General features: G+C 36.8%; 1 protein-coding gene across 3 annotated transcripts in view; it reads right to left on the bottom strand.

Moving 5' to 3' along the window:
- Window positions 1–228: 228 nt before the first annotated feature.
- Window positions 229–24786, bottom strand: part of ADK (adenosine kinase) — a gene marked incomplete at both ends in the record, with an annotated part of 516283 nt that continues 491725 nt past the window's right edge. For 2 of the 3 annotated variants that reach the window (XM_079719313.1, XM_079719311.1), the window contains one exon: window positions 229–353. In XM_079719313.1, coding sequence (XP_079575439.1) covers window positions 229–353 — 125 coding nt within the window. The remainder of the gene's footprint in view (window positions 354–24786) is intronic. The other variant, XM_079719312.1, reaches the window with a different exon arrangement.

Below are 24786 nucleotides of genomic sequence, written 5' to 3'. Positions count from 1 at the left end.
TTTAATTGACATTTAAGTGGCACTATCAAACTATGGAAATAAACCTCCGATTTTAGGTTGTTGAGAGAATAAAGATTCTAGTGCGTACTACTGTACCCTCTAAATTAAGATGAACATTATTACAGTAGGAAAGGTAGCATTTAATTTTCTTCTTTATTAATATGGGAATTCTCAGGAAGCCATCAAGGCAGTGTCTGTACTCCTGGGCTGCGGTTTCCTGCTTTTTCATCAGTGGAAGTCTGGCTTCTCAGGAAAGGTGCAGCCAGTCCTCCTAATTATGACACTTGCGGCATAGTGGCCAGCACGGATGCATTCAGTCAGGGGCTTGTCAGAGACCAGCTGAGACAGAAAACCTGGAACACAGACAAAAGGGAAAAACATGAGTATTGTGTAACAGCATCAGAAATGTCATATGGGTCAGAACGAAAAATGGTCTACATACCTATGCCTTTTTTCAGTCTTGATAGTGAAGTGTCAAACCTCTAGGGTTAGAGAGTTCTTTCCTAATATTTCTTTTAAAGAGCTCAAGTCGGGATGTGACAACTCACCACCAAGTCAACCTAGTCTTTCTAAGCCTAAACTATCATGCTTTCCTTGATAAGGAGACTTTAACTCTGAGATTAAAAGGTTATAAGTAAGAAATACTGGCCAAATAATATTATATTGGGTCTTTACAGCTGAGAAATTATTAGTTATGCCTCTGCCTATCTCTTTGGATTCCTTCTGTATTGTTGTTATTCCTAGAAAATTGCTATTTGGAAAAAATATCTGGATATCTCTCCAAGAACAAATTTGAGAGTTGAAAAGTTATGAATGACCTTATATTTCTTTCACTCCCAGAAGTAACAGCGAAATAATTTCTATAGTCAAGCACCATGGACCGGCTTGACATTAAAATAAATATGGTAAGGTAGGAAACAGGCCTTCTGCTTCTGACCAACATGAAATAAAAGGAACCAGATTTACCCTTTCTCCAGAAATAACTTTAAAATAAAAACAAAGTATATGCAACAAAGTTTTTCAAATATTGTACATCGGCCACAAAAGATCCATGAAAGAAGGGAAACAAATGAGGTAAACTGTAAAAGTTACCAGGCCACAACACATGGAAGGGCAGCCTACGCAGAGCCTGACAGTTTCACTGACTTGAGAAGATGGAATTGGGAGTCAAAGTAGGATAAAATTAAACATCTACACAGACTGATCAGGAAAAAAAAGAGGGGAGATATAAATTGCCAATATTGGTAATAAGAGATATGACATCACTATAGCATCTACACATGCTAAAAGGATAATAAGGAAACATTAACAACTTTATGCCAATAGATCTGACCAGTTAAATTGGACAAACTTCTGGAGAGACACAAACTGTCAAAGCTCACTCAGGAATAAATAGATAACCTGAAGAGCCTTCTATCTATTAAATATTTGATTTTATAATTAAAAAGCACATTAAAAGCACATAAATAAAGAAAATTCCAGGTTCAGATGGTGTCACTGGTTGAGTTCTACCAAATATTTAAGGAAGAAAAATAATGTCAATGCTATACAAACTATTCAGAAAACTGAAAAGGAGAGAATACTTCCCAACTCATTATTTGAGGCCAGCATTACTGATACCAAAATCAGAAAAGATGCAAATATTTTACAAATCCAACCCAGTAGTATATTTTAAAAAAGATAATAAATCATAATCAGATAGCATTTATCCCAGAAATACAAGGTTGATTTAACATTCAAAAACCAATCAATGTAATCTACCACATTAACTAAGAAAACCATAAGATCATCTTCACAGATGCCGAAAAAGCATCTGACAAAATCCAAGATCAGTTTCTAAAAAAAACTTTCAGCAAACTAGGAATAGAAGGGAACTTCCTCAACCTCATAAAGGGCACTTGTGAAAAACTTGCATTTAATATCATTCTTTTTTTTTTTTTTTTTTGCGGTACGCGGGCCTCTCACTGCTGTGGCCTCTCCTGTTGCGGAGCACAGACTCCGGACGCGCAGGCTCAGCGGCCATGGCTCACGGGCCCAGCCGCTCCGCGGCATGTGGGATCTTCCCGGACCGGGGCACGAACCCGTGTACCCTGCATCGGCAGGCGGACTCTCAACCAGTGCGCCACCAGGGAAGCCCCTAATATCATTCTTAATGGTGGATGATGGAATGTTTTTCCCTTAGAATTGAGAACAAGGAAAGAATGTTTGTTCTTAAACATTGTACTTGAGACCCTAGCCAGTGCAATATGGCAAACAGAAGAAAGAAGAAAAAGCATCAAGACTGAAAATGAAGTAAAACTGTCTTCATTTGCAGATGGCATGACTGTCTATGTCTACGGTTCTCAACAATGCCAAATGTTCTCTGGGGGGCAAAAGTGCCAATGTCTGGAGATGTTCTTGGTTGTCAAACCTGCAGCAGAGGGTGCTACTGGCAACTAGTGGGTAGAGCCCAGGGATGCTGTTAAATATCCTATGATGTCAATAATGCCGAGACTGAGAAATCCTGGTCTATGTAGAAAATCCTATGGAATCTAGAAAAAAGTTACTAGAACTACTGAGTTTAGTAAAACTGCAGGATACAAAATCACTATGCAAAAATCAATTGGATTTCTGTACTAGTAACGTATATATATAGCAATTGTATATGCCAGCAAAATTGATATTAAAAATACTATTCACCATACCATCAAATACGTGAAATACCTAGGGCTAAATATGATAAAAGCTGTGTAAGACATTTATTTACACTGAAAATGACAAAACAGTGCTGAGAAAATAAAACAACAATGCTGAGAGAAATTTTAAAAAGCTAAGTAAATGAAGAGATTTAAAGTGTGCAGAGATCAGAAGATTCAATATTGTTATCAGCTCTACTGATTCAACGTAATATCAGCCAAAATTCTAGCAGACTTTTCTAACAGAAACTGACATGCTGATTCTACAATTTATGTGGAAATGCAAAGAACTTAGACTAATCAAAACACAACTTTGAAAAGAAGACTACTTGATTAAAAAACTTATTACAGAACTAAAATAATTGAGACATTATGGCATAAAGACAGACAAATCAATGCAACTGAATAGACAGTCCAGAAATAAACCTACTTCTATATGGTCAATTGATTTTTACAAAGGTATTAAGTAATTCAATGAAGAAAGGATAATCTTTTAAAAAAATGTTCTTAGAAGAGCTGGATGGCCATATGTGGAAAAAAAACAAAAACAAAAGCCCCCACTTCTACTCTTCCTCACATCAACCACAAAAATTAACTTGAAATGGAACATAGGTCTAAATGTAAGAGCTAAAACCATAAAACTCTGAGAAGAAAACTTAGGAGGAAATCTTAGTGATTTTGGACTTGCCAAAGATCTCTTAAGACATGAAAAGTATAAACTCTTTTTTTTTTTTTTTTTTTTTTTTGCGGTACGTGGGCCTCTCACTGTTGTGGCCTCTCCCGTTGCGGAGCACAGGCTTTGGATGCACAGGCTCAGCGGCCATGGCTCATGGGCCCAGCCGCTCCGCGGCATGTGGGATCTTCCCGGACAGGGGCACGAACCCGTGTCCCCTGCATCAGCAGGCGAACTCTCAACCACTGCGCCACCAGGGAAGCCCAAAAGTATAAACTTTTATGAGAGAAAAAATAATTTTGACTTTGCCAAATTAAACACTTTTATACTTCAATAACAAGAAACAACCCAATAAAAAATGGGCAACAGTGTTGAACAAACACTTTAGCAAAGAAGATAAACAGATATCAAACAAGCACATGAAAAGATGTTCAACATCATTATTCATTAGAGAAATGCAAATTAAAGCCACCATTAGATACCACTGCCCACCCACCAGAATGGCTAAAATTAAAAAGACGGACAAACCAAGTGTTGGCAAGGGTACAGATCAACTGAAACTCTCATATACTGATTGTGAGACTATAAAATGATAAGCCCCCTTTTGAAAACCATTTATCTGCATCTTAAAAAGTTAAACATACACCTACTATATGACTCAGTTTTTCTATTTCTAGGTACTTAACCCAAGGTAAAGGAAAGCATTTTTCCATACCACAATTTGTAAATGAATGTTCAGAGCAGCTTTATTTGGAATAGCCCGAAACTGGAAACAATCCAAGTAGCATGGAAGCAGTAGATATGTCCATAGTGATGGTTTCATAGGTGTATACATAATTCAACATTTGTAAAACTGTACACTTTAAACATGTGCAGTTTACTGTATGTCAATTATACTGCAATAAAACTATATAAAAATTGTTATAGTTATAAATAAGATAGTCAAGAACAGAAGAATCTGGGGCTACTTCCCTCTTAGGAAAACCCAAGCTGCTGTAGCAGTACTCAAATACTCAGAAGAACAGATGATAATGAGAAACTGTTCCATAGCCAGACTTTTAGGCCCTCCCATAGCCCCTGGGCAGCTGGGGGGTGAAGGTTAATTTAAAAGCTGTGGTGTAGTGACCTGTAGAGAGCATTATAAGAGATTTATGTTCTTTCTCTTCTACCATTCTGACCACACAGGCTTCTCCCTGTCAGAATTGGGGAATGCTCTGTATCCAATAAAATAAATAAGTACGCCCAACCAAAGAATAATTAACTTGGTTAATGGAGTGATGTATTTTGAAGACGTTTGCTTAGAATGTGAAATCACTCTCTCAAGAGGTTTAGTAAGAGTATTTTATCAATGGGTTTTCAGGTAACAGTCAAAGGTCGATATTAACTTTCAGCCAAACTGTGAGACTAAACTGCTCAGCCCACACAGTGAATGGAACAGATGCCAAATTTAGTCAGATCAGCTTACAATGGAAACACGTCTATCAGAAGACTTACAAGGAACATCTGTTTTCCTCATTCCTCCTGGTATGTTCTTTGAGAGAAAAGAAAGCTTATGTTTATGAAATATTTTTGTGAAGCCTAAATACCAGCATCCTCTTTCTAAGAGAAGAGCAAGCTGATGATTGAAGTCCCCTGAAGAGACATTTTCTTTGACAAGTGGAAAACCTGGATGCAGAAAAAAGCTAAGACCTTTGCCCCAGGTGAATATCAGTTCTTTAATAATCTATTTTAAAAAACGAACTGAGATGAACTACAGATGTTATACAATCAATTATAAGTGGAACCTTCATAAAGTAGCTGGTGTGAGTCTTCAAAAGTTGTATAAAATAGTTTAAATAAAGGGAGCTTATATTAAAGCTCCCTTATATTATATTATATTAAAGAATCATAGGGAATCCTTTTATAATAGGAATTAAACATTCCCAAGATACATTTTTTATTGTGTAAAATATACACAACCTAAAAATTACCATTTTGACCATTTTTAAGTGTACAATTCATGGCATTAAGTACATTTTGCAATGTTGTGTAACCATCACCTCTATCGATTTCCAGAACTTTTTCATCACTCCAACAGAAACTATACTCATTAAACTCTCCATTCCCCCTACTCCTGGCCTCTGGTAACAGCTATTCTTTCCGCATCTATGAATTTGCCTACTCCGGATACTTCACGTGAGTAGGATCATGCAATATTTGGCCTTTTGTGTCTGGCTTATTTCACTTAGCATAATGTTTTGCAATATAATTTTTTAAGTTTAGATTTTAATTATTAGCTGGCCTAAAATGTATTTTTAAAAAACTGTATTTGGAAATAATTTCAAATTCAGAGAAAACTTGCAGGAATAAAAACAACACAAATAGTACCCACATATCCTTTACCTGGATGCACTTATTGTCAACATTTTGTTCCTTCTGTGCACATGCTCTCTTTTTGTACAATTTTCCCCCAAACTATTTGAGAGGAAGTTGCATCTGTCATCTCCCTTTACCTTTAAATATATCTATGTGTCTTCCCTGAGAATAAGGCTATTCTCTTACAAAACCATAGTCATCAACTTCAGTAACACTGTTAGAATACTGTTATCTAATCGACTGTCCATATTCCAGTTTTGTCAATGACCCAATAATGTCCTTTATAGCATTCAGTAACACTGTTAGAATACTGTTATCTAATCGACTGTCCATATTCCAGTTTTGTCAATGACCCAATAATGTCCTTTATAGCATTTTTCTTCCTTCTAGGATAGAATTTAGTCTAGGATTTGTCATATTTTTAGTCTCCTTTATCTTGAACATTTCCTCAGTCTTTCTTTGACTTTTGTGAGAAGGACATTTTCAAAGAATACAGCCTTCCCCTACTCTGTATTTAATAGAGTGGTTCTCATTTTGGTTTGTTTGGTATTTCCTCATGATTAATTCAGACTATGCGTTCCTGGCCAGAATACTAGAAAAATTATGTTATTCTTCTCAGGGTATCACACATTTAGGAGCATATTATGTCTGGCTGCTGTTCACTGGTGACAATTATGATCACCTGATCAAGGTGTTGTCCTATTTCTCCACTGTATAATTATATTTTCCCTTGCATCTAACAGGGAGTCTGTTGGTAGACAGTTTAATACCATGCAAATATGCTACTCCCCATCAAGAATCCCAATCCCTTCTCCCAGATTTAGTATTCACTCATGATTCTTAACTGAAGCAACTTAAACTGTGATGATTTTCTAACTCTGGCACTCCTTTCACATTTACCAGTCAGCTTCTGGCATTTTATTATATGCAAGAGCTTACCTTTTCTCCCATTTATTATTTGTAATCTATTTATTTATCAATAAGGAGCACAGACTTTTTTTTTTTTTTTTTTTGCGGTATGCGGGCCTCTCACTGCTGTGGCCTCTCTCGCTGCACAGCACAGGCTCCGGACGCACAGGCTCAGTGGCCATAGCTCACAGGCCCAGCCGCTCCACGGCATGTGGGATCCTTCTGGACAGGGACACAAACCCGCGTCCCCCGCATCGGCAGGCAGACTCTCAACCACTGTGCCACCAGGGAAGCCCAGACTTTTGTTTTTTAATCAATGGTTTATAATTCATAACAGCCTTTAATTTGGTGCTCAAAATGTCCCACTTTTTGCCAGTAGGAGCACCTTCAAGCTGGCTCAAGTGTCCTTGGACCTGCCCTCACACTATTTTTGAGCGCTTCCTTACTTTCCGACATTATGTTCTGGGCTCTTAAACCCACCCTATCCCAGCCCTGGAATCAGCCATTTTTCCAAGGATACCTATTTCCTATTAGGGTGGAATGGTATTAGAGACCAAAGTGTGGGTGGTAGGTGCATTCTTTGCTTTTGGACTCTGTCAGCGAATTGAGCTAGGAAGTATGCATGTACACACATGCACAGATATACATACTTACACACTTAAATGTGTACATATGTATACACATATATACACAGAACTATTTTAGAAATTGAGTTGACACCAATATTTCCAATTCCAATCCATCCCCACAGAGTTCTTTCTTACCTTCCCCCCTTCCATTATCATGATTTTGTACTTTCTTCTACAGTGAAAACCCTAGCTCCCAACAATATCAACACATTTATTTATTGGCTCAGTTTTTTTTTTTAAATTGGAGTATAAGTTGATCCACAATTGGCTCAGTTTTGAAATATCTCTTAAAACAGCTTCAAAATTGCTTCACCACTTATTCTACGAAAACCCAAATCTACTAAAAAGAGTTTGGAATTGGTTTGCTGTTCTCCAATGTACTCAAATACTGTGTTCAGTTTGCTCTTTAGATTGGTTCTCTTTTTTACTCCACTTTAGAATGGTTCACTTTACTTAAGACTGAAAAAAATGTTGGGGTCGTGTGCTTCAGTTTGCTTTCAGTTTCCATTCCCCACTTTCATCCTTGTTAATTTAATGTGTCTTTAAAAATATGTAGAATATTAACATGTTTCCAAGTAAAAACTTTAAAAAAGGTATACTCAGAGAAGTGTCACTTCCTTTTACACTGTGCCCCTCTGTGCCCGTCCCCAATGTATGTACCCAATTTCACTGTTTTCTGGTTTGTCTTCCTGTGTTTATTTTTGTAAAGGTAAGCAGATATATGTACATTTTCTTATTTCCTCTTCTTTCTTACACAAAAGGAGGGTAGCATAGAATACATGCCCTTTTGCACTTTGCTTTTTTCACTTAAAACACCACCTGGAAATCACTGCATATTTATACATAGAGATTCTCCTCATTCTTTTTTACAGCTGCATAGCACCATATTGTATGGATATACCATAGTTTATTCACTCCATCTCCTATGTGTGAATGTTCACATAGTTTCTAATGCTTTGAAATTACAAATAATTCTGTAATGAATAATATTTTGTATACATATTTTTGTGTTGTTGTGTGTGTGTGTGTTATCTTTGGGATAAATTTCTACAAGTAGAATTTTCTGGGTTGAAGGGTAAATACATAAGCAGTTTTGTTAGACATTTCCAAATTCCCCCTCCTTGGGGTTGAACTGTTTTGCATTTCCACTAGTCATGTTTGAGGGTGTCTGCTTCCCCACAGCCTCAATAAGAGCGTATACTGCCAAGCTTCTGAATTTTTGCCAATCTGATGGGTTAGAAACAATATCTCGATGTAAGTTTAATTTGCATTTTTCTTACTATGGGTGAGGTTGAACATCTTTTTATATGTGTAAAGAACAAATCTCTTTCTGTGAGTTGTTTATTCTGATCTTTTGCTTATTTTTCTATAGAATTTTTGGTCTCCTCTGCACCCCCCCCCCCAATTTTTATAAGTTCTCTGCATTTTTAGAATATTATTCCAATGAAGTATTTTTTAGGTAGGAAAAATACAAATAATGACAATATGCTATTAATATATACAAATTCTGTGCCAGTAAGTAAACAAAGTGCTTATTCATATTTCATTCACTGAATGTGGTGAATTATAAAAAGTGTGGTTGGCAGACACTATAGCAGATAAATATGGCTTGCAGATAAATTTAAAAAAGAATTTTGCACTCTTTTACTAAAGAGTTTGGGCCTAAGAAGAAGTCAAGAAGTAAAATCTTAAATAACTGACTTGGCATGTGTACTCAATATGCAAAAGTACCTTAGAAGCTCTTTTTTGGGGGCCATTAGCTTACGGTCCTTGTCAGTACATCATGTTGAAAATGAAGGGTAAGGCTCTGCATATATGCCTTTCAGCACAGTCATGAGAAGAGGAACAGGAGGTATTACACTGGAGAACAAGAAATATCAATACAGTTTTCCAAATCAAGAACTCACATGCTGAGGCGATTGTTGTTACCTTTTTACTTTGGTTCATTCTCTCTGTGACCTCTAACTCCCCTCTGATCCTTTTACAGATAGACTTATCCCAGGGCCTCTCAGACTTTCCCCAACTTTAGGCCAAGTCACGGACCTTAGGTCTCCAGCTGTTGAGGCACAGGGTAGGTGAAGGCTTCTCAGTGACATTGAATTTGGTTCCTAGGGCTAGTATCAGCTGGCTCTGAATCCTGGAACAATCACAGACCCAGAGCTCTCAGAATAAACCTTTGTCCATTAACAACTGGTACAGCTTATTACCTTCTGGTAAATTTCATTTGGAATTTTCTTTTACTGATGTTAAAGAGAGTGATCCGCACATATGGTCACCTTATCTTTGATAAAGGAGACAAGAATATACAATGGAGAAAAGAAAGACTCTTCAATAAGTGGTGCTGGGAAAACTGGACAGCTACAGGTAAAAGAATGAAATTAGAACACTCTCTAACACCATACACAAAAATAAACTCAAAATGGATTAAAGACCTAAATGTAAGTCCAAACACTATAAAACTCTTAGAGGAAAACATAGGCAGAACACTCTATGACATAAATCACAGCAAGATCCTTTTTGACCCACCTCCTAGAGAAATGGAAATACAAACAAAAATAAACAAATGGGACCTAACGAAACTTAAAAGCTTTTGCACAGCAAAGGAAACCATAAACAAGACAAAAAGACAACCCTCAGAATGGGATAAAATATTTGCTAATGAAGCAACTGACAAAGGATTAATCTCCAAAATATACAAGCAGCTCATGCAGCTCAATATCAAAAAACCATACAACCCAATCTGAAAATGTGCAGAAGACCTAAACAGACATTTCTCCAAAGAAGATATACAGATTGCCAACAAACACATGAAAGGATGCTCAACACCACTAATCATTAGAGAAATGCAAATCAAAACTACAATGAGGTATCACCTCACACCAGTCACAATGGTCATCATCAAAAAATCTAGAAACAGTAAATGCTGGAGAGGGTGTGGAGAAAAAGGAACCCTCTTGCACTGCTGGTGGGAATGTAAATCGATACAGCCACTATGGAGAACAGTATGGAGGTTCCTTAAAAAACTAAAAATATAACTACCATACGACCCAGCAATCCCACTACTGGGTATATACCCTGAGAAAACCATAATTCAAAAAGAGTCATGTACCACAATGTTCATTGCAGCTCTATTTACAATAGCCAGGACATGGAAGCAACCTAAGTGTCCATCAACAGATGAATGGATAAAGAAGATGTGGCACATATATACAATGGACTATTACTCAGCCATAAAAAGAAATGAAATTGAGTCATTTGTAGTGAGGTGGATGGACCTAGAGTCTGTCATACAGAGTGAAGTAAGTCAGAAAGAGAAAAACAAATACTGTATGCTAACACGTATATATGGAATCTACAAAAAAAAATTGGTTCTGAAGAACCTAAGGGCAGGACAGGAATAAAGACGCCGACGTAGAGAATGGACTTGAGGACACGGGGAGGGGGAAGGGTAAGCTGGGATGAAATGAGAGAGTGGCACTGACATATATACACTACCAAATGTAAAATAGACAGCTAGTGGGAAGCAGCTGCATCCCACAGGGAGATCAGCTCTGTGCTTTGTGACCACCTAGAGGGGTGGGAGAGGGATGGGGAGAGGGAGACGCAAAAGGGAGGGGATATGGGGATATATGTGTACATACAGCTGATTCACTTTGTTATAGAGCAGAAACTAACACAACATTGTAAAGCAATTATACTCCAATAAAGATGTTAAAAAAAAATAAAGAGAGTGATCAATTTTAGCATAACTGAATCCAGTGTCGGAGACAAGGCCTGAGACATAATTTAAACTGTGCCAAGGTGCTAAGCTAGTTTTTTCCTCAAAGCACATAGAGGTGGGATGGCTGGTATGGGCAAAAGGCAATGTGATTTCCTAACTTCTATGTTGTTACTGTAGAAGAGATATAACATTTAGAATTTTCTTAGTGTCATTTACAGAGAACTGAGAAATATCGTCAGTAGGTATGAAAGCCTTAATGAAGACTCTTAAGAGCTAGGGATATTTTAAAAGGAAATGAACAAAGTCTACAGATCAATTTTTTCTCTTCCATATAGTTCCTCCGCTAATAGTTTTCATGGTGGCTGGAACTAAAAACCCAGTAGACTCCATTACTGTTCATTCAACATTCACAGTAAAAAGAATGAGTTAGCTTTTCTGATTATCATCAAATATGGTTACACGGTTTATGTTTTAAAAAAATCCAACAATTTGAAGAGAGGACTAGTTAAATCCAGGCAATGGAATAACAGAAAGCAGTTAACTAGAATGAGTTAGATCTTCATGTGCTGCTAAGAAAGAACCTCCAAGATATGAGTAAATGAAAAATCAAGAGATTGAACAGTAAGCCCAGTATACTTTCATTCAATGAAAACTGGGATATGGATTCATATACAAACTTGCACAAGCACAGGATATTTCTGGGTGGATTCAACAGAAACTAGCAACCAAAGCTACCTCATGGAGGGGAATTAACGGACTGGGGTAGGAGCAATGTTTACTTTTCATTATATATAAATACACTACTTCTATGATATATATATGTATCTCCTTTTTGTGCTGTTGTATTTTCTACTGCTTACGGGTGTTACTTCTGCAATAAAAAGTAGATTAGAAACATTTTCCCATACCTTTAAATATTCTTAGAGACCATGCATTTTAAATGTGGGTGTAGCATAATTTACTTAATCCTATTTTTGGATATTTAGTTTTTTTCCAATTTTGTTTTCTACCATAATTAACACTGTAGTGAATATCTTTATAACATTTTAATAACATTTATCATTGTGCACATTTAAAAATTTTAATTTCCTTAGGATAAATTTCTTTAAGGGTAATTAATTTTAAGGCTTTATATCCACATTACCAAACTCTTTTTCAAAATTATCTTATTAATGTATATACCCAACAGCAGTCTTGCTATAAAAAAATTCTGTTTGATAATTTGGAAAGTGAAAGGCAGAATCTTGTTTTAACTTACAGTTATTTATTAGGGAGGTTGAAAATTTTTTTTGTTTGTATGCCTACTGACCATTTGTATTTCTTGTTTTTATGAACTGTCTGATGACAGCTTTTACCTATTTTCCTATTGGGGTATTTCTCTTCTTTTACTGATTTGTAAGAGATATTCTCCCAGTTTGTCTACTACCTATGTTGTGAATACTTCCTGTTATTTTGTCATTTGCCTTTTATTTCTATTGTTACATCAATATGTATATTTTTGTATATTTTGGAGATTAATTCTTTGTCTGTTGCTTCATTTGCAAATATTTTCTCCCATTGTGAGGGTTGTCTTTTGGTCTTATTTATGGTTTCCTTTGCTGTGCAGAAGCTTTTAAGTTTCATTAGGTCCCATTTGTTTATTTTTGTTTGTATTTCCATTTCTCTAGGAGGTGGGTCAAAAAGGATTGCTGTGATTTATGTCATAGAGTGTTCTGCCTATGTTTTCCTCTAAGTTTTAGAGTGTCTGGCCTTACATTTAGGTCTTTAATCTATTTTGAGTTTGTTTTTGTGTATGGTGTTAGAGAGTGTTCTAATTTCATTCTTTTACCTGTAGCTGTCCAGTTTTCCCAGCACCACTTATTGAAGAGTCTTTCTTTTCTCCATTGTATATTCTTGCCTCCTTTATCAAAGGTGACCATATGTTTATCTCTAGGCTTTCTATCCTGTTCCATTGATCTATATTTGTGTTTTAAAAAAATTCCTAATACTTAAAAATAAAAACCGTTCAAAACATAAAAGTATACGCTTTATATCCTATACTCACTTATCTATTTCATTGCTTGGTGAGCCTACTATATTTTATATTTGTTGTCTTCAGAAAGCTACATGATTCACTTCAGACACTTTTGGTAATCTTCACGGTTTTGGTTCAGATCCTTGAGGACTGGGTCAATGATCTAATGAACCATTTGCATTCCAGATTGCTATAATATTATGCTTTCCCTACTGTCTTCATCCCTCACCCCACCCCAACTTATTCATTTAATTTATCAATGTTCTTTATACAAGGGTAATATCAAACTACACACTGTACAGTAGTGACAAGTTAATTACATAGTTATTAAGAGATAATGTGGGAGTAGTAACATAAGTTATCATGTAATTACCTTTGTTCTCAGAGGCATTACCATGTAATTAAAGCAAACTGATATAATATTTTACAGCAACTAAGAGTGCTGAATTCTATATTCTCCCTGTCCTTTTCCCTGTAAAAAAATTTGCTGTCATTTCTGGATCAATTTGATTTTTCAGTTCTTTGTTCATTCTTCATCTTTCTTAGATATCTACACTTTAGTGATGATTTTATGGGCTCTCTTAGACTGGCCTGCTATACCTTCTAAACCAATGGTTACCAGATATATGCTGCCACACGTCACATGAGACAGTAAACTTAAAGGCTGTACTTTTTTTTAAAGCCTGTATTTTTATTATTATTACCTGTGCCTACTTTAAGAGACAGAATAAGATATAAATTAAAATTTTGGGCCTCCCTGGTGGCGCAGTGGTTGGGAGTCCGCCTGCCGATGCAGGGGATACGGGTTCGTGCCCCGGTCTGGGAGGATCCCATATGCCGCGGAGCGGCTGGGCCCGTGAGCCATGGCCGCTGGGCCTGCGTGTCGGGAGCCTGTGCTCCGCAACGGGAGAGGCCACAGCAGTGAGAGGCCTGCATACCGCAAAGAAAAAAAAAAAAAAAAAAATTAAAATTTTGACTAATCTGAATCCTCAATTTACTAGACTTATGGCACTACCACTCTGACACTTGTATACATATACAAACTTGTATAAGAAGCAAATGAAAATAAAGTAAAAACCTAGAACGCTATCAAAAGTATTTTGATTTATTCAATCAACCAAGATTTATTGAATGCCTACCATCACTAGGTACTGTGCTAGACACCAAAGGATTCAAAGATGGATAAAACATAGTGTTAATCCTTGAGGATTCTATAGTTTTAGGAGAAGAAGCCACATAAATACGTTAAAAATAATCCTGGCAGAAGTGTGGAGCATGAATTTACTAGGAAAGAGACTGGTGGCAGAGAGATCACATAGGAGTCTACTGGAATATTCTAGGAGCATTTCTCAAAGTGTGGTCCCTGCACCAGCAGCTTTAGTGTGACCTAAGCCCCACCCTAGACCTATTGAATCAGAAACTGTGAGGATAGGACCCAGCAATTTATCTTTTAACAAGTCCTCCAGGTGATTCTGATGCATGCTCAAGTTTGAGAACCACTGTTCTAGGGTGACAGATAATAAGGATAAGATGGAGAATAAATAGTGATTTGATGTGGGTGCTGATGAAATTTTAAAAATTAAGAACAATTCTGTGGCTTAAAGCTTAGGAGACTATGTGGAAAATGAAACATGGAGTATGTCCCAGGCTCAGTTCATGTCAAGTACTCTTCACCAGAGTCTCATTGCTTTTCCTGTGAAGGAGCTACATTTTACCCCACTCCCAGTAAGAAACAGCAGTAAAGATCCTAGGTAGGGCATGACAAGGGTGTTGTTATTTGAGGCACTGGACATTCCACTGGGCAAATCCAATCTGGAGATCTACTGGATAACTTCAACACGTTCTATGAAATCTTGCCAGGAGCCTCTGACCTGTATGCTATTGTCTATTAACAGCAGGAACTAATGTTCAGGATTATGATCTTGAGAATCAGTTTTCATATTCATACTACAGGTATTAAGGGAAATAGATATAAATGCTGCTTGCTTCCTTTCCTAACACGTGTTTTCTCCACATCTACCTCCATTTTAAATAACAGTAAAGAAAAGGTAGCTGTGATCAGTCTGTCACTGGATTATTCACATATACATTCTAGCATAGTTTAATGTTAAGTCAAGGTGACCTGATACAAAAGTATGGCCTAAACTGCTATTTCCTGACTCACTCCCTTTCTGACAAAATCCCTCAATAACCAAGTTCTTAGATTTACTGACTAGAATGGTTTCTATCTGATGGTAGGAGGTAAGTTTGTCTGTAGCTATGCATGTGATTAATTGACTTATTCATTTATACAATGAAAATTTACTATCTACTCTATGCCAGGCACTGTGGTGGGTCCTGAGGATACATTGGTGAATAAGACACATAGTGCCCCTGCTCTCTTGAAGCTTATATTTTAATGGGGGAGATTTTTAAAGAAGTAATAAGTTAGTAATTAAGATAATAAAAAAGTAAATAAGATAATTCCAGAGAATGTTAAGTCCTATTAAGGAAAACGACTGTGTGTAGCAGTACAGAACAGTGAAGGGACCCATGTTAGATAGGATGGTTAGAGAACACTTCTAAGTTGAGACTGAGGATGGGAAAGACATAGCCATGTAGAGTAGGGAAGAGCATATTAGGCAAAGGGAACTCCACGTGCAAAGTACCTAAGGCCTTAAAGAAGACCAGCATAGCCACTGCACGCAAGCAAAGGTGAAAGTGGCATGAAATACAGATTCAGAGATAGCAGATCATATAGATCCTTTTAGGCCACTATAGGAGTTTAGACTTTTAGTCTAAGTGCAACTAGAAGCCACAGAAGGGTTGTAAGCAGGGGAGTGAAATAATTTGATTTCTCCTTAAAGTGAGTACTTTGGCTACTGTGTAGGAAAATGGAATAGAATGCAAAAAAGACTGAAAGTATGGAGCTCAGTTAGGAAGCTACTGTAGTAAGTAAAAAACAGGCCTGAGTTAAAGTGGCAGAAAAGAAAAAGCAGAAAAATGGATGGATTTGAGATAAGATATGAGATATATCCTTAAAATTGAGTCAAAAGAACTCACTGAAGGTTTGGACAGAAGGAAAGGAAGGTATTAAGAATGATTCCTAGGTTTCCAGCTTAAGATATAAGCTGTTAGATGTTCCATGTATTGTGTGATAGATGGATCATGCTGTAGGGAACATTTTCAGAACTCTAAGTGTGAGAAAAAGGGCAAAGACAAAGCATGCAAACATACATGTGTATAGTGCCCACACATCCATTACCCTTTTAAGAAAAACTGCCTCATCTCCAGCATTGTTGAGGGGGTCAGCTGATGTATTTGGAGCATGTAAATCAACGCTTACTGCTAACTGGACCAAGGCCAGGGCATCTGACCCCAGATGTTCTTCCAGTATCCTATTTATGAATGGCACAAAAAGTGAATTGAGCTAACCTACTATTCTCTTTCAGGAGCCAGAATGGAAAGCAAAGAAGGACCAGAAAGACCAGGAAGGAAGAAGCAGACATGCAATGCAGCTGAGTGACATTAATGTGTAAGCAATGGAGTGAAGATCCATGAATATCTGCTGTTGAGGTCTCTAGAACTGATGGAATCTAGAATCATCATCTGGCTCCACTCTCAGTAAAAGCTTGTCCAGTTTTGGTTCTTGCTTGAGATTCCTTTTATGACAGGTAACACATTTGAATCCTTACTATGTGTCAGGTACTGCTCCTTTATAAATATTATTTCATTCAGCTTTTACTATAACCCAAATGAGATAGGTATTTTACCTTCATTTTTACAGATGAGAAAACTGAGGCTCAGAGATGTCAAGTAACTTGTCCATAGTCACACAATGCCAGAACGAGGACTCAAATCCATGTCTTTTGACCCATTGTCTTAACCACTGTGTTATAATGTCTCCCTTAATGCTTATGTGCTTCCTTAAAAAAAATTCCTTATTCTGAGCCAGATGAAATGGGTTTCTGTTCCTTTGACCAAAGGAGTCAGATGAAATAGTGCCTTAAAGCCAAAGTATGGCTGCCCTACTAGATCCTGCACCCCTGCCCCTGCTTCCATGACAATGAGCTCCCTCACACAGTTGTCATTCTTAAGAAAATTGATAGAACAAAATAAAGTACTGTATTGTGGGGATTTTGAAATGCACATATGTAAAACAGAATGATATAATCATAAATCTATATCGTTTCTTTTTCCTCTGTCTTTGAATACTTTAATATAGAATAGAGATCGAAATACACTGTGAAAAACCAATTTCTTCCTCTACCTTCTGAAAAATTAAAAGAAGGAGCTCTGGTTGTGTCCACTTATGTAACAAAATTTTACAACCTGCTACTCCAAGGCTTAAAGGCTTAACTCAGGGTAGAATTTGGCTTATAACTATATAGCATTTCAAAGGCAAAGAAAACTCCCCATCACCTTTCACTGTTCTTTCTGACAGAGTCTGTTACTCCTAGGCTTTAGAATTGTTCATCCCTCAGACATCATCATTTTTATGAGCTATTTAGGCAAGCTGGGGCAGTAGTGCAAGAAAGCATGAGTTTACTGTAAGGCACTGAATAAATGATTGTAGATATGGGAAGAAGACTAATTTTAAATATAATGGTAAAATTTATTTTTAATAAATTTTTAGTTTTGTGTTCATCATCCTAGGTGACGTATTTCAACTGTGGTGTTTTTCTAGTCATTTGCAAGACAGCAGGTAGAGTGTTTATATGAATACCTTTCATCAAATTTAATAGCTAATACAGTTTCTCTAGAAGGTAAGCAACTTCTCAATCTGACCTGTGTCTTTTCCACAGTTGTGCAATCAACTTTTACCTTTAAGATGACGACTAACTTACAGCGGGTTAGAATATTTTAGATTCTTCTTTAATGAAGGAAGGTATTAAGAAAACAGGGGTGGCACTGACAGTTTTATGTGTCTAGGTCATTTAGGCTAAACATTTAAACCTAAATGTTTAATAAAGATGCTAACTGGGTATTTTTTCCTTTATAGGATGTTTTAAGTATTTTATAATTGCTTTATCACTTCCTTAAAATTGAGTTTTCAGGAAAACCGTGTACTTCTGCTGATATGAGTTTAGATCACTGTCTCTTTACATTGTGTTCTAGTGTTAGCCTAATTACTAGAATGAGAAAAAGTCTGAAAAACCTTTAGCCATTCAATTCATATATTTAACAAGTTACAGCCTTGAAATCTTGCTCTACCTGAAAGCGCCATTAAAAGTGCTTGACTATTATTACTAGAGGAAATTTTTAATAAAAGCTAATTAAGCTATGAAACTCCCAAATGGTTAACTGATTTTAGGGGCTAAATTTCTGGTACTTCTAATTATCCTCTGATGGCTTTACTTAGTGTTTCACAACCATGACAGATGACAATGAAAAACCGCAGTGAAATTCATCCACCCTGACACTGTGCTAAGCACCAGCTTCTCCCTCTCCAAGTAAAATCAATACTCTGTTTGAGTAAACACGTTTACAGCTTTATTAGGATGTCTTGCTTGTTCTGTAACAGCTACTTGAAGCTGTGGTAACAAATCGACTCAACTCAGTTAAACCTAGAGAGCTGGGTAAGAGGCCCATCGATAAGGCTGTTATAAAAATAAACTGCAGGAGATCAGAAAGCTGGAGCAAACAGTCTGGTAAATGTCAATATTTTCCCTTACAGAGGATGACAAATACAGTGAGATTATGTGGAAAGTCTTTTTTTCCCTCTTAAAAATGTCTCTTGTTTCAACTGGATAAGGCATTTCTACTTTTTGTGTACAACTCTTCTGAATGAAATTTTTGCTTCTTAATGCCCAGGTGCATCTGGAACAGGAAGCTGATGTAAATACTTGGTATTTCTCCTATCATTTCAGATTCTTTATTTTCCTTTATATAAAGAGGCTTATTTTGGTCTTCATTGACTTTATAAAATGACCTTATTCAAGTTATCTGGAATACCCTTGGTGGCTTAGTTTTACCTTCTTTTTTTTAACGAAACAAAATTTCTGTCATCCACATTTGGGAGGTCATTTCAACACAGTGTTCACTCTTGCTATAATACTGGTAAGACCTGATGTTGTACCTTCCAAATTAGGCCTTCCAAATTAATGCATTTAACAAGAGCAAACAGTGTTAGCTATAGTCAGGCTATATAACCTCCTGACGAGTGGTAGTACATAAAAATGTCTGCTACCTATTAGGAGCAAGCCTCCACAGTGGCTACAGCTCTAGCAAACAAGAACTCACATACCCTCTTTTAGATGTTTACAGGTTGCTCAAAGAACTAACATATGGCAGGAAATTCCCACTTCAGTTTGGCTGGCTTAGACTACCCAGATGTGACAAAGTAATGGTTTCCCCCTGCTGAAAAAGGCTCAGATGTAAACTTTTTTTCCTTTCATTTTTTATGTAGTTTAGTTAGTAAAATTTTATTTTGTTTTGACTTCATATTGACTACCAACTAGTCATGAACTTAAGTAACAACTTGTGACTCATATGTTAGAAAACACAGATTTTTCTGGAAAAAGGAAATCAACAAACATTAAATTTTGAAATAACTTAAAAAGCTACTGTGCCCATCAGGGTAAGGTCTAACCTAGCAGGTATTTGCATAATGAAAACCAAAGCCTAAGTGGTGTCAGATGGTGTAGTGACTGACATGCACAGGAAGTCAATTCAGAGCAAAGGTTCCTTCACGACAGCGAAGCACAATACATCCTCCCGCACAAAGTGAGCAACTGAGCAGTATGGTATAATATATAGGCAGTGGTCAGTGCCATAACAATGAGGATAACTTATCTGCTCTTTCTGGTGTATGAAAATGGAAACTTGTCAAATTGTATTTAACATGGCGTGGGATATTGCATTTGAATTAAAAAAAAAAAATCCCAAACCAAAAAAACCTTTCTATGCCCCTAATTCAGGAAAGAAGCTCCTGAAGAGTACTAAGCAGTATGTTTTACTTGTATGGATAAGGTGCCCTTGCACCCCAACCCCTTTCAAAATACTGCTTTAAAGATCATTCCTAGGGGCTTCCCTGATGGCTCAGTGGTTGAGAGTCCACCTGCCGATGCAGGGGACACGGGTTCGTGCCCCGGTCTGGGAAGATCTCACATGCCGTGGAGCAGCTGGGCCCGTGAGCCATGGCCGCTGAGCCTGCGTGTCCCGAGCCTGTGCTCCGCAATGGGAGAGGCCACAACAGTGAGAGGCCCATGTACCGCAAAAAAAAAAAAAAAAAAAAAAAAAAAGATCATTCCTCCTTATGGAACAAAAATGTTAGAATCTGAATTTTAAACCTAATGTGTGATCTCTTGATGTGGTTCCCAAAATAAAAGTTTAGCATATGTTTCTGTTTATTGTTAAAGTTAAACATCTTGGATACCCACATACCAAAAAAACTACATCAAAGGCTTCTATCCATTTGGGGTATCAACTCTTGACCTATGTATTTCCAAAAGGCCTATATAACAGACTACTTAACTGACAATTTTCATTTGGGTTATAAACACATGTAATCACTGGATCATGAATTAATGAGCCAGGAGATCTGGCTTCTAGTATTGCATATTTACAATTAACTCCCTTTCCTCATCCATCAAATGGGGGCTTTTTAATAGACCATGTTAGGTTTTCATACCTAACATCAATTCATTCAAGAGAGTTGCTTTTTATGAGCAACAAGATAAAATGTGGATAGGGTCAAATGGGGATTTGTTTAATCTCATTTCATTCTGATTCAGATAAAACCTCATTTGAACATAGTTTCACTATTGAAAGTTTGAAAACCTGAAAACCAGAAATGTGATTTTAAAAAATACTCCCTTTCAGCATTAACATTTTAAGCAATATAATTAAAAACAAAAAGACTTACCAGGACAAAGTCATAGCTGCTAGAGTGTTAGAATAAGGAGATGACAGTAAGCTTATTTATGCCCTAATTCATAAGCAAGATAACTAATTTTGTTACTATTTAACTCAATTCAAAAACCTGTATTTGATCAACTGACAATTTCTCACAGCAGGGTGGTTCTAAAATTCAAAGAGCACTTGATGACAGAAACTGGTTTTAATTTTCCGTTTATTTCATGGGATAGAAATAAAACATACATATCTTAATTTTATAAAATGTCAATGTAAACTGGATAATTAAATGAAAAATAAATTAAGATCTTGTGTTCATACCCCAGGTTTGGGAACTCATATCTGAAGTGAGAATAGCTGTAAATTTAGTAATCGCATTGATAATTTTTGCTTGTTTTATTCAGACCCTTGTTTATAGTAAATAGCCATATAACATCAGAGGTTACACTTCATACAAATTTTCATACAGTTTGGGAAGTTGTAATAACTTACGCACCATTGGTTAAGACTTCTGCTAGGTCACAAGGTTGGCCAGGCTATGCATCAGTACTACCAACATGTGATTTCATTTATTTTGATTATATTAATTACAAAACCAATAAAGGCACATTGTAACAAATTCAAACATCTATGAGACAAGATTTTAAATTGAATACACTCAGCTTTACGAAAACTTACTATATTGTTCCTACCTTTTTTTCATTTTGCTACTGACTGATGAAATCTCTGTTAAGTCACAGATTGGCCCCAGTCTACAGACTAGTGTTTAGAAAAAGCACTTTGGCTATTTTTCCTCACTTGGAGGGGAAGACAAGAGGATACTAATGGAGTGGAGTATAACAAAATGATCAGAGGTAAGAACTTGGGGGTCAAACTTTGAGTCTGAATCCTGGTTTTCACTGTGACCTTGGGCAAATTAATCTCTTGAACCTCTGAGACCAGAGGAACTGTCCAGTTGAGCCTAGGCCCAGCTGCCAATTCACAGATTTGTGGAGCTAAATAAATGGTTGTTGTTTTAGGTCACTAAGTTTTGAGGGCGGTGTGTTATGCAGCAAAACCTAACTGATACAGATTGGATGAATCTGACAGATAAGGTAGGTAAAATTGACTAAATCCATGTAAGAGCAGCTTGGACTGCTATTGGATTCAAGTGAGTTCCATTTGACTCACAAATATCATAGGCCAGGAAACTGATATACATATATTTTGTCATATCACAATTCTGTCTAACAAAATTAACTTCAGATATTTTGCTTGTGACATTTCTTCTGGCCCTCTGCTACTAAATGAAATCTTATAAATACCAACATTGTTTTCTTAGAATAAGCATTTCTTAATAATCATCAAATATAGGAGATGTAAGGTTCATATTTAAGTTTCGGGGTCTGATAGCCTCCATGGCTCAGACTGTCTCTGAATTATCCAAATCTCCAGAAGACAAAGTCCTTTGAATTCCATTATCTATTTACAATTGCTTCTAGATGGAGGCCATCCAGGATACAAGATCTTTGAGGGAACATTCCTGTTTGTGAAAAATTCCAGACTTTATCCTAAAATCATCCTGTATCCCATGTTAATGAAAGTTATTTCTCATTTATGTCATGGCTCGAGGATCATCTTTACCTCTTTAGACCCACAAAGGCTTAAATAATCTTAGGCAAGACTCCTGAAATTTGGTCCTGGTCCAATGTCAACTTATCAAAATCTCTGGATGTGAAACATCAGAGTGTCATGTCATGAAGCATCCTAAGACTGTGCAAGGTGTGAATCTCTCTTCCCTTTCCCCCTGTGTGAACTTGAGCTGCTGTCTGTGGTGTATTTCAAATTCCTAATGACCAAGTCAATCCCATACCTCATTTGATGGTTTTAAGGGAAACTGCTTAAGAAATCAAACACCAAAGATATCCTGCTAGAGGTAAAAGACAGGGAAAGGGATCGTTGTTGCTGTGGGATGGGGTAGGAGTGAGCAGCAATCATCTTGGTTACCATCCACAAGTAAATCTTCTGCATACAGTGGATCATATGAAGGTTTCATTTTTGGGTGAAGAAGTGTGAGAAATGATATATTCAACACTCACCAAGTTATTTTCTAGTCATCTGAGTTGACAGCAAAGGAGGGGGGTGGTGCAGAAAAAAAAATCAGAAGAATTCTACACCACTTCTTTGTACAGCACAATGGAGCGGCAGTTAAGAAGAATGGGAGAGTAAGTTACAAATGTTTGGGAATAAAAAGCAAGGTGAGAATAGAAAATATAAACATAACTTAGAGATTCCCTATGGTTCTCTGAAGTATAGACAGGTGCTACTTGAAAAGGAAGTAATATCCTTGCTCTGGTAAATCTTTTTTTTTAACAAAAAGTCTTTTCTGAGCATGAATTGGAAAGTGAAATTAATGCTCCTTTTTATTAGATGGGAAATAGGATAATTATTTACACTGTGATTGCTAAGTGGCTTTAAAAGTCATTTTCATATTGTAGGTAGTATCGTTTAGGATAATACATTTTCCCTGATAAAGCTGTCATGAGAAATTTGAAAATAAAAGTATTAAAGGCAGCACAGTTACTTTACTATCATTCAAATAAACTATTCTAAGCTATATATGGCTCTTAACATTTAATGAAGCTTTTTTAAACCTAAGAATGTTGGTCCTTGGGTAAGGTCTCTAGTCTTTTTTCTGAGAGTTAGATGTACGTGCCTGGGTATAATCTGTCAAAGGTGTACTCACTTTTAGTCTAAAGATGATTTGTAGGTCTAGTTCATATATAGCTGCCATAAAACATACAACTAAATCATATTAGATTAACACAGGCTGGTATTGACAGCCCACTGGGAACATATTGATTAGGTCCCCTTTCATGTTATTTGTTATGATTTTTCTTCTCAGTTTCATTTACTGGGAAGACACAGGGGAAGAGATTTCGCAGGGAACAATGACAGTGCCTGTCACAAAATGTTCTCAATGTTTCCATTTGTTACTATGGCAGTGACAAAGAGGGTTCCAAATGAAAAGGCAGACCTGCTGTGACAAAGCACAGCAGGACAACAGGAAGAAATTTTCAACTGACCTGGGAAATTAGGAAATCATACTTAGAGATTATAGAATTGTCTCCATTTCCAAGGGTACAATCGTGGCGCTTTGGCTTTTGAGGGAGAATGTGAAAAGGGTAGTTCCATCAGGGCTGGCTAGTGACAAGTAAAGGGCAGACATTAGAAAGTGTTTAAGATCTCCAAATAGAACAAGGAGGTATGCTTGTAGAGGTTAGAGGGATTTGCCACTGTCACCAAACCCTCGAGATGGAACTATGAATTTAATTTATGTTCCTTTGGGGTACTCATTTTAAAATTATACATGAAAATCTATGATGTAGTCATGTATCTCTTATGTGGCTAATAAGAATGCATGGCACTCTGGTATTGGGATATGTAATATCAGCACACGGTAGGTGAAGTCATGGTTTATCTAAGAACTTGAAATTGGGACTGGAATATAGTTAAGCAAAGTCACAAAAGAAAGAAATGCTTGTAAGCCAGCAAAACTTGAAAGTAATAGGAGGAATATATTAACCATCTAAAGATAAAATGTGTCAATCAGAAAGGAGATATGTTAATCAGGCAATAAAGCAAAGAAAAAGAAACTACATAGTAAATGCAAAAGTTGCCATTGCCTCTCCATTCATGATCAAGGTAGAGGAGTATGCTTCAAAAGATAGAGTATTTCCAATCCTACTAGAAAGCCTTCCCCTGGTGTAGAGATGGGAGTAGGGGATTTTAGCCAATGGATTTTTGAGTATTTCCAACTAACCAGAACATCTCTATTGTAAGATGGATGTATCAGCCTGGTGATTAAACAGTTGATTCATATAACTCCCTGTATTCAGATTCCATGCTGACCAAGCGAGTTTATGATCTGGCTTTCTGTATCTCTGTAGTGCAATCAATTCTACTGCTTAGCAAAAAGCTCCTGGTTCAAACTC

The sequence above is a fragment of the Hyperoodon ampullatus genome (genome assembly GCF_949752795.1).
Source record: "Hyperoodon ampullatus genome assembly, chromosome: 1".
NCBI classification, from domain to species: Eukaryota; Metazoa; Chordata; class Mammalia; order Artiodactyla; family Ziphiidae; genus Hyperoodon; species Hyperoodon ampullatus.
Note: the sequence above shows the minus strand (reverse complement) of the source record. Positions and strands in the feature narration are given on the sequence as shown.